Genomic DNA, 14,333 nt, shown 5'->3' on the forward strand with positions numbered 1-14,333 from the left:
TTGGGAGTCTACCTCCTTCATTTAAAGACTCTAAGCCAATCCACCTGTTTTTAGTTATATCAATACCTATGCCCCTTCTTCCAGAGACAGATGGTGCCTCCAATCCCCAAGCCTTCTATAGGTTTTTTCAACGTGCAAAGTTTGCTTCTTGGCTTCCCCTCCCTACAGACTCAAATTTTAGCTTACTCGGTTCTGCTGTTACCGGCCCCACGTCCAATGGCTTTACAGTTTCCCAAATTCTGTGGCTGTTTCCCAAATTCCGGGCTTCTGTGTCTCTATAGCTTCATCTCTTTTAAAGTTGCCCTTACCTAAAATTTAGAGGGGAATTGGAAGGAAGCTACAAACCACCCCCCCCAACACACACACATTTGTTCAGTCTGCTGTGTTTAACCGGAAATCTCTTTCACACTAATTCATCACTGTGAAAATAAACTGTCTTCATAGAATCTGCAGTAGGGATGACAAACTGGCAGCCTGTGACCAAATCTCCTATGAGAGAATCTTTTTGGCTGGCCCAGGGCTTACAATATGGAATCTCTTTAGTGGGCGTGTACTCTTCAGTTTACTGCAGACCTCAGCACTCCTTATTACCTCACACCTGTCCTGAATTACACATTTATGTTATTTGCCCAGCCCCTGGGGGCATTTCAGTTTGTGATGATTGATCTACACATATAGAACACAATGCCATTTTAAAGAATCTGCAGCCTAGAGGCTATAACCAGAAACAGCAGGTTTGAAGTCCAAATATGCCCATTGACCTATTTTGTCCCTTCTGGAGAATCAGCAGTCACTGACAGCTTCTCTTATGAAGGGTAAGCTCAATGGAGAGCTTGTTTGTGTTACTTGTTCATGTTCATGTGTAAAATACACAGAAAGATAAAGGAGGCTGCTTCTTTTGACCAGACCCCTGAATCTATTTCAGTGAAATGTTATTTATTAAAATAAGAATTAGGAAATGTTCAGAACCAGAAAGGAGGCTGGAATAAACTCCTTGCTTTGTTATTGAAGAAACAAAGCCCCATACTGTAGTGGGGAAAGCCATTCTCCCACAAACACACAGCCTGCTGGGGGCTGGGGAGTCTACACAGGCGCCCAGGGCTCCTGGCTTCCAGTTTGGTGCTCTGTCTCAACACTTCAAGGAAGGGAAGTGGGGAGATTAGGGGCTTCTGATTATCTCACAAACAGAAGCAGATTCCATCTGTGTGGAGGGCTACTCGGCCTTCACTGCCTTCCCTGAAATGAAAGGAATTGCGTGCAAACGGTATTTTCACCATTCTCTACCTTCAGGTCACCTCCTCTTAGTGAATCCTATTTATGGTTGGTGCTATAAGCATCACACACAGTGGGAAGAGTTAAGATGAGGACGCTCTGGCTTCTTAACTTCCCTGTGCATCATCAGCAAGGCCTTCTGTGACATCACCTTTGTTGATTTGTGTTTGATTGATGGAAATGGTGTTAAACATTAAAACATAGCCTTCAGCGAATTCTGATGTAAGCGAAAGAAAATCAACATTTACTTCTAAAGTGAGAAAACTTAATGGGGAAGGTTTTTTTCTAAGATGACTAAATAGCTATATAAATATAAGTTTTCAAGGTATTATATCTTATCCTATGAGTGTCGTGGGAACTTGTGGAGTTCAGCAGGCCTGGGTGAGCCAGCTCTCAGCAGGTGGCTGGCCAAAGCTTCACTCTCCCTGTGTCCTTCGAGTGTCACGTCTGTAAATAGAACCACCCTTTTTTGTAGGTCATTGTACTTCAAACCACATTGAAACCATTTTTTCCCTTCTGTGAAAGTAAGCCTCTGAAAGCTGAAAACGGGAAGCAGTACTTTGCTGTCATGAAAAATTGAAACTGATTATTTCCAAACACCTCATTCAGCTTGGGTAGGAGATGATTTTAGTCTCTATGGGAACAGAAATAAAAACAAGTGTCGTAACTTCTTTACTTTCAACATCTCTGCCTGAATTCTGCCATCAAATCCACAGAAACACCTTCTATCCAAAGCCTGTAACAAATCCTACTCCTAAATTTCAAAGGTAGCAAATGCTGCATGGAGAAATGGACATTTAAGGTAGTATTTTCATTTTGGGGGGGGCGTTCTGAGCTCCAGTTTCTAGGTCCAGGGTATTTCAGGGAGGGAGACCTGACAGGTAAGAATGAGGAGGACAGCTGGATGGTTAGGTAGGCTCTCTTGCCTAGAAAGTTGTAGCGTGTGCTGTTATCTCGGATAGCGAGGGTTTTAAACATTGAAATATACTCCTCAGGGAATTCTGATATAAACATAAGAAAAAGCAACATTTACTTTTTTTTAAATTTATTTTTTAATATTTTATTTATTTATTTTTGGCTGTGTTGGGTCTTTGTTGCTGCACGTGGGCTTTCTCTAGTTGCTGCGAGCAGGGGCTACTCATTGCGGTGGCTTCTCTTGTTGTGGAGCACGGGCTCCAGGCGCGTGGGCTTCAGTGGTTGTGGCGCGTGGGCATAGTTGCTCCACGTCATGTGGGATCTTCCCTGGCCAGGGCTCAGAACCCATGTCCCCTGCATTGGCAGGTGGATTCTTAACCACTGCACCACCAGGGAAGTTCCAACATTTACTTCTAAAGTGGGTGGGACATCAGCTGTAGTGTCTGTTTAGATGCCTTTTCCCATTTCTAATTTTTGGTGCCGCTGTTACGGTCAAAGGTGTGATGTGAGTTTAAAGTGTAAGTCACTTGAGCAGCCTCATCTGTCTGTGAAAATACCTTCCAAGTAATTGATGCTTCTGATATTTTGTGGCTCATTTCCATATGATTTCCATATTCCATCTTCTTTCCTCTTACCACTCAGGAATCCTGAGTTAACCTTTGTAACTGCATGCATATTCTCTAGAAAACCTGAATACTTATGGTTTCCCCTGAGCCGTCCCTGCTAGGATGCAGACAGCCATAATAACTACCAGACCTTTTCTGTCTTGCCATACAAATCAACCATTTTCCCAGGATGTCCCTTACAAAATAAATAGTAAGATATGCACGTAGGCAAATGCAGGCAAAAAGGCGCTTGGAATATCAATGCTGGTGTCATGTTAAGGAGAAAATCTGGTGTCACTTTTCTAGTAACAATATTAAGAGCAATTGCTTATGATAAATAAAGTGCTTTTTAAAAGGTAAAAGTCTCACCTTTCTTATAAAAACTTCTATGTTTAAGGGTACGTATTATCTGTAATTGTACATATATGTGTAATATGTCTTAATCTAGCTGCACTCTGGATGTTCTTGATGTCAGTGAGGCTTTGAGACTGGAACCATCTAAATGATTTGTGCAATCATTATATACATCAGTTTAGTGAGTATATAGGGGAGGGTATAATGAATACCCTTTCTTGACTCCAGTGAAACGTAAGAATTGTGCTTTATACAGAATATAGTATTACACAATTACTCACAGGAATGAACTAGTCCTGAAAGTTCAGGATGGAGAAACAGTATCTACCTGAAAACTGGTTCTCTTAAAATTTTAGTCACAAATTGACTAAATTCGACATAAACACCAGGGGGAGAAGACCTTTAAGCACAGGTAAAAATATCTTCCTGGTTTATCGCCTTGGCAATGATGTGTTTCTTTTTTATAAAGTGACTCCTAAGAAAGAGTGGCAGGGTGATGTAATTAGAATAAATCTTGTAGAACTGTCTTTATGGCTAAATATCATTCTGTCCACATTCAGTACTATTTTCTCCCAGTTTTCAATAAAATTCATATTTTTTAAGTTAAAATATGATCTTCATCTAATGAGGCATAATTACAACTAGAAACTTTAACCAAAGATGTCTTTTGGGGGTGGTGGTGTATTTATGACCATACCTGTGTTACCTGTGGTTTAGAGCCTCACCACGTGTCACCTGGGGGCCAGCGGCATCAGCAGCACCTGAGCTGCTGGAAATGCAGAGGCTCAGAACTGCTGACTCAGAATCTGCATTTAACAAGATGCCCGGTGACGGAGAGGCATTGGCTTAGAAGACACGAGGCTGGGAGTAACTATTTAACATCGTGTTGAGTTTGGGATGTTGCTCTGTACATTATCTTGGGGAAATAGTACAGTCCTGTGGTCAAAAAAGCATTCATATCCCTCTGTCACTACTGGTGGGCTTTTGGACAAGTTTACCTAACTCTTTATGCTTCAGTTTGTTTATCTGCAAGTTGGGATGAGAATAGTATTTTCCTCAAATGGTGGTGAGGTTAGTTTAAATACGATTAGGCATATGAGGTGCATGGAACATAGGACCAGGTCCCTGGAGAGCGCCCAACAGACGTGAGCCTTGTCACCATCATCTGTCCTTTCCTGAAGGCACATACTCTGTTGGCTTTTATCTGTGGGAGGCACATTTGGGTGTAATTCAAGACAATGAATTACAGTCCTGTGGAAAATGTGGTGATGGACACAAAGATGAAGAAGAAAGAGCCCTTGCTTGTAGAAACTTCCAGAAGGCCTCCCTAGAGCTGAGGTTATTTCCCCATTATTCCACAATCATTCCAAACATCGTTTGAGGCATCTACATACTCGATAGCAATTCACGTTCACAGTTTTCCTTTTTTCTTTTTAAAGATTTTTTTGACGTGAACCATTTCTAAAGTCTTTATTGCATTTGTTCCAATATTGCTTCTGTTTTATGTTTTGGTTTTTTGGCCGAGAGGCATGTGGGATATTAGCTCCCTGACCAGGGATCAAACCCACACCCCCTGCATTGGAAGGCGAAGCCTTAACCACTGGACTGCCAGGGAAGTGCCCCACGTTCACTATTTTCATATCAAACATAAGTAGGGGATAATGGCACACTGTGATTAGAGTTTGACAGGTGTTCTGAGGGCACAAATCAGGGGTGACAACTGCCTGACGGGTCCAGGAAGGCTTCGAGAGAAGGTGGGTCTAACGAAGGGAAGGAAGAGCCTTCCGGGTAAAGGTAGGAGGAACAGGATGGATAACTGGCTACTGCCAACCTGTCGTTACAACTGAAGACAAAGTCGTGCATTACCTAAATGCACATACTAATTTATGGAGGTCATCCTTTTTTGGTATTTACTGCTGGCACATTTGTATTACTTTTAAGAGTGAATAGAGTTCAGAAAAAATAAACGCTATTGGATGGTAAATTTGTTGTGAAAAGTGCATACCAGGGAACTCAGAAGCAAAGAATAAACGTAAGTAACTAAAAGCAAGAGTGATTAGTTTATGAAAATCACACCTAACCGTCTCATTGGACCAGAAGTTGAACATCAGCCTGCATATTAACTGTATTAACTAAAAAGGGCAAGATAATTGCTAAGTGTCTTGATATATTTTGTTTGTTTGTTTTCATGTGAATGAGATTTAGAAGGGAGACTGCTCTAAGTGGCCCACTAGAATACGATTTCATTACTGTAGTGCAAATCCTGTATTATACTATTTCATCAGACAACCTCTCAACTCTTTCCATCCAAGGGCAAGAAAACTGGAGTGGTAACAATAATAAACATACACACACACACACACACACACACACACATATGTATATATATATTTGTAGTTTTTTCAGTTTATAGTGGTCTTTCATGTGCATGATCTCATTTGGTCCTTACTGCAATTCTGTGAGGTCATTATTATCCTCAGTTTCCAAAGGGTGAGGTGGATTCACTAGCCTGAAGCTGCAGAGTGACCTCTGCCTTCCCAACAGACCACAGCTGCTTCATTTCGCACAGTTGACATCACCATTGTAGAAACATCAGCAGGCAGAAATTTTGTCCAGGAACCCCCACCCCTGCCTGGTGAGCTTCTTCAGTTATGAACACAGTCTCTTGGGAATCACATGAGAACTGGCTTCTGCAGGAAGGAGAGGCAGCGTCACATGTGGGAGCTCTGCTTCCCTTCAGTGTAAAAGGGACAGTGTGATTGGACCTGGGAAAGAGGGTTCTTCCCTTCCTGCTTCTCTTCCTCCTTCCTCACTCCCTCAAGTTGAACTTGCGACGTCTAACTCTTACCTTTTCCATCCGTGTCCCTGTCCCTTTCTCCCCATACCCTCCACCCTCGCCCTTTTGCCTCCTGTGTCCACTTTTCTCTGTCAAAATTGTAAACATCATCGGAATCTTGTAAGGTTCTTTGAGGTGCGGGTGGAATGTGGGTTCCATGTACATGTCACCTCTGGCTCACTGCGCTGACACTGGCGTCTGGCTGGCTGTGATTGTCCCTGCTTAGCTGGGCAATCAGGCAGGGCCAGCTAAACGGGCAGAGACTGAGAACTACTTGGGAATTTTGAAGAAATTAAATAGTTGCAAAGTTTTGTTTTGTTTTGTTTTTTGGTGGGGTGGAGTGGGAACACATTATTCAAATATAGTGTGGCTATCTAAGAATGGACACCCACTCTCTTATAGAAGGAGTGCTGTTTTATTGTTTTTACTTCTTTGTAGGCCCTTACCACAGTATAGATTTTATCTGTGTGAGTGTGTATGGGTGTAAAACTCAATGTTCCTTCTGGGGATGATTTGATTGATGTATACACTAGAAACATCTTTAATAATTTAATACTTGCTTCAAAGGAGATTACACCAAAAAGCGCATTGCTTTTCATTTATTCATTACAGATCTGTCATAGAAGCATTTTTTTCTTTCTTTCTTTTTTTTTTTTTTTTTGTCCTGAGTTGTTTTGTGGTAATAATAAATTTTGTATTACACTCAGGATATTTTAAAGGATTATAAGCCTTTTAACTAATGTTACCATCTTATTTAAATTGATCAGATTGGTATTTCAGCTCCATAATCCAGCATTTCTTAAAGTTGAGCTAACCAGATATGGCTTCGTTTGATGACTACTAAAATAGCTGTGCTGGGAAAGTCTAATAGAAATAATGGGATGAAAGCATAATACTGCTTGTTACTAGTGGTGGTAATAACAGCGAAGAGAACAGAGCTGAATTTAGGGCTAGGTGTCTCCGTCCCTAAAAAGAGATTAGGGTATATCCCAGCCCAGCTCTTTTCATTAAAGGGAAAAAAAATGTATATGCGTTTGGGGATTGAGAGCAAAGAAAGGGGTAGGATGAGAGGCTTAAAACTAAAAACTAGAAACCAACACTCTATCATTCTGTAACTTTTAGGTATAAATCCAGATATCAGTAAAGGAAAACAGACTTTTTCCCATTTAGACAGCCGTAGTCACCTTAGCTGTAGGTGACTTTAGCAAGCTCTTGTAATAGATTCTCAGAGGCAAGGGACATATCTAGATTCCTGAATGGTTACACTAAAATTTGAGTTTTCTGGTATCATTATTAAAGATTTTGTATTAAAAATGCTGTATAACTCCTCTTTAAAACCAAAACCCAAAGTTGCTTTGAATAAGGCAACTTCAGGCACAGTGAGGATTACAATTTCTAGAAGTGCGATACACGATCATCCAATTTTCAGAGGTAACTTGCACAGAAATCTTTTTACTCTCATTGGCCATTAGTGCTGTAGTATTTCTGGATTTTCGTTATGTCCTGCTTCAAGTACTCTGCCTAACAATGTTTATAATGTTCCTTCCCTAGATCTACCAGTCTTTAATAGAAATCCAGAAATGTTTTGTTCTCAGGTCAGTAATTCTTTAAACAATAAAAGTAATGTTGCCTACTGCAGACGTCAGATTTTCTGGCCATTGAAAGCACACTTGAGTGTGCTTGCAGCAGTGCTAGGTACGTTAGCAACTGCTTGTGTTATTACTTTGAGAAAGAATATAGGACTTTGAAACAAGACCATCTTGGGTTCCATCTTAGCCCTGTTTGTTCACCTGCGGTGTGATGCAGGCAGTGTTGAGGGATTTCTCATTTTCCTCATTCGTATAATGGGCATCAGGAGCCTGTTTCGTAGGGTTCTTGTGAGGGTTTTAGGAAATGATGAATGTATGAATGCTGAGAGTGACATTCGGCACATACGGGTGACGGGTGCTCGGTGTATTTGCTGCCTGTCCTTTGCTCTCCACCTATGAACGCCGTTCACGCAGTGCTGTAGAAACCTCAGTGCCCAGACTGTGTGGGATGTGGCCCCAGGCTGCCACACCCCACCCTGAGTTACTGCTCTTTCCTCCTGCCCCACGATCACGTGATGTGCTACTGCACCGCTCTGGGCTCTTTGATGTCACAGTCGTTATTTGTCTCTGAATGCCTGGCATCTAGCCCAGCACAAACAGCTGCTCCAGGCCCATTAGCTCGAGTCATGGTGACTGAGAGTCCTCCAGTGTCTCTTAGAGTCCCCCTGTGAGTATCCCCTAAAAAATCCCTCAGAGTCACCAGCAAGGGAACTTGCTATCTCTTGGTCCAAGACCCCTGAGCCTTTTCATGGCCTCTTCTGATAGGTTACTGGGGAGCCACCCGCCAAGTTTCTCTGAGTTGGCTCTTTTTTCTTTTTTTCCTCTGTAAATTTTTTTTTAACATCTTTATTGGAGTATAATTGCTTTACAATGGTGTGTTGGTTTCCGCTGTATAACAAAGTGAATCAGCTATACATAAACATATATCCCCGTATCTCCTCCCTCTTGCGTCTCCCTCCCACCCTCCCTATCCCACCCCACTAGGTGGTCACAAAGCACCGAGCTGATCTCCTTGTGCTATGTGGCTGCTTCCCACTAGCTATCTGTTTTACATTTGGCTCTTTATTCTAACTCTCTCCCGCCCAGAGTCCCCTCCCTGTCCCAGTGTCTTATTGAGGAAGCCTCTGGACCTCCTGGTGCTGCCGATTCCTTCCCTGGGTCCCTCAGAAGCCCTTTCTCCTCAGTGACATAAATGTCATCTTTGGCCCCAGACATTTCCTCTGCTCTGTTTTCACAATGACAGTGCCCACCCTGTTCCTCGCCACACTCTCCTGTCATCACTTCTAGTGCGTCTGCGTCAATGCTCTGCCGTGTTTGTTCTCTGCATTGAGAGAGGGTGGGACAAGCGTGTGGAGATGGGAACATAGTGTTTTCTCCTTTGGAAATTGAAAACTTTTCTCACCTTCATTCATTGAGGTCTTATGCATAAAAACCAGAAATCCTTACCAAGCGCTGTGGGTTTCATTTTATAAATCTCTTGCCTTTTCTTTCCACATCATCTGGCAGATCCATCCCCTCCCACCTTTAGTTTCTGTCCGGCATTTGGCCTTCCTAAGGGCCTCCCCCTGGGCAGCATGCTTAGGGATCACTAGGGCTCTACACAGTTTGACATTAAGCAACTGAATGGAAATTTGAAAGACGCAGAAGCACTGTACTATTATTTAATTTGTATGATGACAAAGACGATGGTTATTGGAATATTTTAAGAATTCATTCTTTTAACCTTCATTTTTTTAAAGGGCATCTTTGACATCATGTAATCAAATCTGAGACTTTATTTTGGACAGAGTATAAGAATTCATGGTTCTGCCTCTTTCCTCTTCGAAATAACGTTGTGTTGAATTTTATCCTGAGCTTTTAGTCTACTCTGCTCCATTTCCTTCCTTCTTTACTTCCTAAACTGAGAGCATTATGATAACTTTTATAAGAAGACCATTAATAGTCCCATAATAAGAATTTGGGTAGTTAGAGGAGAATGGACTTCCAGAGTTGGAAGGGAGGTCAGAGTTAATTGCATCTCAAAACTTTGTTTTACAGATACCAGGGGATTAACTGATCTGTCCAGTGTCAGATGACTAGAAAGAGGCAGGCGTGGGGTCCTAACATAAAACAAATTCTGTTTCTACCCTATCCTTTAAAAAACTCTTATTTTATTAAGGCCAATGAAGAAATATGGTAGGTTCAGGAAAGAATGTATTATAACAAATGGGAAGATATTTTAATTTTTTTTTTTTTTTTTTAGGATCATGATGTGCCAGGTGCTTTGCTAGGCACTGTATGTAACTTATTTAATCTCTGTGGAACTTTTATTATATTCTCATTTTACCAGTGGGGAATATGAAGTTCAAAGAAGTTAGGTAACAGCCAGTAAGTGCCTGGCCAGGACTTGAACCTGGGTCTTTCTCTCTCCAAAGTCTTGGCTCTGGAACTTGGCCTCCTGTTCTGTTTTAAAACAGACTTACATGTATCCAAATAACAGTAAAAATGCCTAGTTTATAAAATACTTGAGCGTTTATTATTTTTATAGAAAGAATATATAGTTTCTTGGCCTTGGATCTGCACGACAATCACTTTTTGTATTTAGAGATATACAGTCAACTCTCTTAGGCATTGTGTGGAAAGCTGTCCACGTTTATTTTTAGAAAACCAGGGTTCACAGGGATTAAGAACATTGATTTTGGAGTCACATGCTTCATTCTCATTCTGGCTGTTCCACTTACAAACAGTGGAATCTTGGGCTAGATACTTGGTCTCCCTGGACCTTAGTTTTCTCACCTGTAAAACGGGAATAATACCAACCTCACAGGATCATTGTGAGAATTAAATGAGAAAATATTTGTGAAGAGTGGAATATTTGTAAAGGTTAACACAAGATATACTGTATATATGCAAATGTAAGGAAGTTTTACTTGACAGTAATATTATAATTATTACATTATTATAATGTGCCATGGAAAATCTCTGTTATACTTCCTATTTTTATCCATTATTCCTTTTGATCCATCAGAGGCCAGCAGAAATAGTAGATGAGGAAGACAGAGAGAAAGAAGATAAGGAAGTGGGACAGAAGGAAGACTTTTCAGGAATGAATGGTGGAGTTGAAGAGGAAGGAGGCAGGGAGGCTCCTGAAGCTCCAGAGCAAGCAGAGGAGATCCTGGATCACAGGGAGGAGCAGGCAGGTCCTGCTCAGGTGAACAGAGGCACCAATGAAGAAAATGGCGAGGAACTGGACCAGGTTAATAATGAGCTTCAAGAAGCAGTGGAAGAGGAAATAAAGTCTCAAGGAGCTGGCAGTGGATGTGAAGAGGTATTTTTATTGCTTTTGCTCACTTGTGTGCATGCATGAAATGTGTGTGTGTGTGTGTGTGTGCATGAGTGTGCATCTGTGCTCACACTTAGGGAATTATTCAAGCACATAGGACTTGAAAGCTATGGCACTTCCAGGATTCCATGGAGCAGAGTTTGAAAACCAGCTAATTCTAATCTTACCGCCTTAGTTTTCAGTCCAGTGGGTAAAAGACAAACTGTAATGAGATTATCATTAACGTTTGGGAAATCCAAGGGGCAGGGATGCTGTTCCAGAAGCTGCCTTTATGTTTTCATTTTCTGTCCTGCTCTTATCTACTTGATGGTGCTTGGTACCATAGTCACAAAGAATTTGAAATTAGAAAACTAATAAAACTAATAAACTAGAATTAGAAAACTAATAAAAGACATCTGGTATGGGGCTGGATTATTAATGTGACACGAGAGGAGAACTGCTGCATTTTACTCTTCCCTTTTCTCTGAAAATGCTAAAATGAAAAGTATAGGTATGTTGTTGAAAAGAAAAGCTCAAAAGGAAATAAAGAAAAAAAATTGAGGGCTTCCCTGGTGGCGCAGTGGTTGAGAGTCTGCCTGCCAATGCAGGGGACACGGGTTCGAGCCCTGGTCTGGGAGGATCCCACATGCCGCGGAGCAACGAGGCCCGTGAGCCACAACTGCTGAGCCTGCGCGTCTGGAGCCTGTGCTCCGCAACAAGAGAGGCCGCGATAGTGAGAGGCTCGCGCACCGCGATGAAGAGTGGCCCCTGCTTGCCGCAACTAGAGAAAGCCCTCGCACAGAAACGAAGACCCAACACAGCCAAAGATAAATAAATAAATAAAATTAAAAAAAAAAATTGAGATAAATAACACCTAAAGCTCAAGAGGTGAGTCTGTGCCCTTTAAGCACATGGTGGATTATGGTCCCAGAAAGGGCTTCTGAACAAGTAAAGTTTGAGATTGTCGTGTCCACTGGGTGATGATAGACTAAACAACATAGGGAACCCAAGGAACTATTTTTAGTTGAATAAGATTAAAGGCAATATTGAGTCATTTTTCCTTTGTAAATTTTATTGTCTCTGTAACTGAAGAGCTAAATATCTTTGTTTTCATCTGTTTTCCTCCAGGCTGACTTGGACCCTCAAAGACCGCCAAAGCCAGAAGTAAAAATCACCAGCTCACAAGAAAATGATAACAACGAACAAAACAAGGATAATCTGTCATAGCATGGATGATTTTTAAAAAGAGAGTATATTGAGTATTAGAAAAATTAAGGGTTATAATACTCGAATAATAAGCATATAGTTATTGCTAAACATAATGTGACAATATGGTTGAATACTACCTACTGAAATTTAAAATTAGAGGCCAAACTAATGGGAAAGACTAGATAACTCTGAATAGCTACTAAAGCAGAGTGACTTTTTATGAGATGTGTTTTAAAAAGTCATTTAGAAAAATTAAACAAGAGTAATAGAGGGGAATTTGCACTGGAAGACAATTGGCCACTTGTCTTTGTAAAGATGAAAAAGAACAAGATCATTCCTGTTCTTGGTAAGTGAGATTATTAGATGGCAGCTTATGCTAAAGCACTTATCTAAGAAGGCACAGAATTTTAAAAAAATGATAATAGGAAAGCATGTACTATTTTTTTTAAAGCAATAAACTCTTGAATAAACAAATTGCAATTTAGTTTCAGAGATAATTTGAAGATGGCAATAGATTGAAATGTTTCTGTGTCTTGTTGACACTCCTTTCTTTCTTCCTCCTTAGCCAAAATCCACCTTAAGAGAACAAAAAGGAAAATGCAAGGTATTCATTTTGGAAGGAGGAAGTATTCATTCAGTGTATTCCTGACAAATATTGTCATGCCCCTCCCTTAACTGCTGCAGGTTTTAATCCTTATGGCTTTAATGACACATACTCAGGAAGGAATTATAAAGGAACACCCAATTATATCACTGAGCCTGGCTGGGTGTTTTGCAAATTCTAGTATCCTGTGGATTTTCGTTGATCCAGTCTACCATTACCAATAGTACTCCTCTCTTCTCCTTTGCATTAGTATTCAATATTAGAAAACACAATATTGGCTATTCCAAAGATTGAATTTTCTCCAGTTTTTTAACAAAAAGAACAAGATAGCATAGTAGAAAAAAAGTAGGCTATATGAAGAGTTTGTTACTCCTCAATTTCTCTTGCTTTTTGCCTTATTTCTATTAGGACCGCCTTGTCATATTTTTTCCCCTAGGGGTATCAGCAAATATTTATTTTCATGGTCAGTTATATTTAGACTTTCAAGCAGATTCCTTTCTATATAATTAGAAGCTATAGGATAGAAATTGTTGAAAAAAGTTTAAAAATTGTCATAATGAAACCAGTTCCTGATTACAGTTTTAGGGGTTAATTAAATTAACTCAAATTGCCTTGTTAGGTATATATGGAGAAAAAAAATAATCATATTAGTTTTTTGAATTCTTAAGAGATGATGCAGTTCTTCCTTAAATATAGAAATGTTTTTCTCATATTAAAGAATATTTTTGTTAATTACGTAGAAGGTATAAATTTGAAATTTTAACTTCTTGTGCTTTCATAGAATTCATTATTAATGATAAGTTTAAAAGACTTTTTTCCCCTCCAGGTTTCATAACCAATCACTTGGAATCAAAGTAGTTACATAAAGCACTTAATAATACTATAGAAAACTGATGTATTTTTCCTAGAAGCTATTTTAATATTTTCCACAAATAGGAAGTATATGCAGAGACTATAATGTTAACAGTATTGGAAAGAGATACTGATATAAGGGTATATTAATCTGGGAGGATGATTATAAATGGGGTCCTATATTTCTAATATAAGCTCTAGATTGTGCTTTCTACTAATAGGCTTATTTTTTCAAATGGGACAATATAAAGCATTGCAGACTATAAGCAACAATCTTAATAATCCTTGTTGCTAGGGAAATAGACTACCTGGTCTTTTAATGTTAAATTCCCACACTATTACTGGGCCTGGGGTTAATGATTTCAAATAGTTTATAAAAATATGGGATTACATATAAGAAATTATAACTGATTATCCAGGTGATTCTTTTTTCTTTCTTTAATGAGGATTTTCTCTCTCTATCTCTCTCTTCCTTCTTCAATAAAGATATTCTGTCTCTTTTTTTTTTCCCTGTTCTTTGCTTCATCATACTTAGTATTCAGGTTTTCAGGAACTTTTTAAGTCATCTTAGTGAAGCACAATGTTACTTTAAATGAAAAACAAAGTTTGGTATTTTAAGTATACTTCAAGAAGGTGACAGGCTACAATACCTGTAGCAAAAAATTTAAAAATTGGGACATAATACTTATCTTTTATGTGCATATTTCACCACCTGTCTGTAGGATATAATTGTGACTTAACTTGAGGGATGAACAGTCACTAATAACTTTAAAACACTTTGCAAGCATAAGTTACT

General features: G+C 39.8%; 1 protein-coding gene across 1 annotated transcript in view; it reads left to right on the forward strand.

The window, feature by feature from the left end:
* DCDC2 (doublecortin domain containing 2) overlaps positions 1-13,025 on the forward strand; it is a 157,203-nt gene extending 144,178 nt beyond the window's left edge. Inside the window, exons 9-10 of the mRNA XM_068557832.1 lie at positions 10,579-10,878; positions 12,001-13,025. Coding sequence (XP_068413933.1) covers positions 10,579-10,878; positions 12,001-12,099 — 399 coding nt within the window. The 3' untranslated portion in view covers positions 12,100-13,025. The remainder of the gene's footprint in view (positions 1-10,578; positions 10,879-12,000) is intronic.
* Positions 13,026-14,333: the final 1,308 nt, after the last annotated feature.

Source organism: Eschrichtius robustus, chromosome 12, assembly GCF_028021215.1.
Source record: "Eschrichtius robustus isolate mEscRob2 chromosome 12, mEscRob2.pri, whole genome shotgun sequence".
Taxonomy (NCBI): Eukaryota; Metazoa; Chordata; class Mammalia; order Artiodactyla; family Eschrichtiidae; genus Eschrichtius; species Eschrichtius robustus.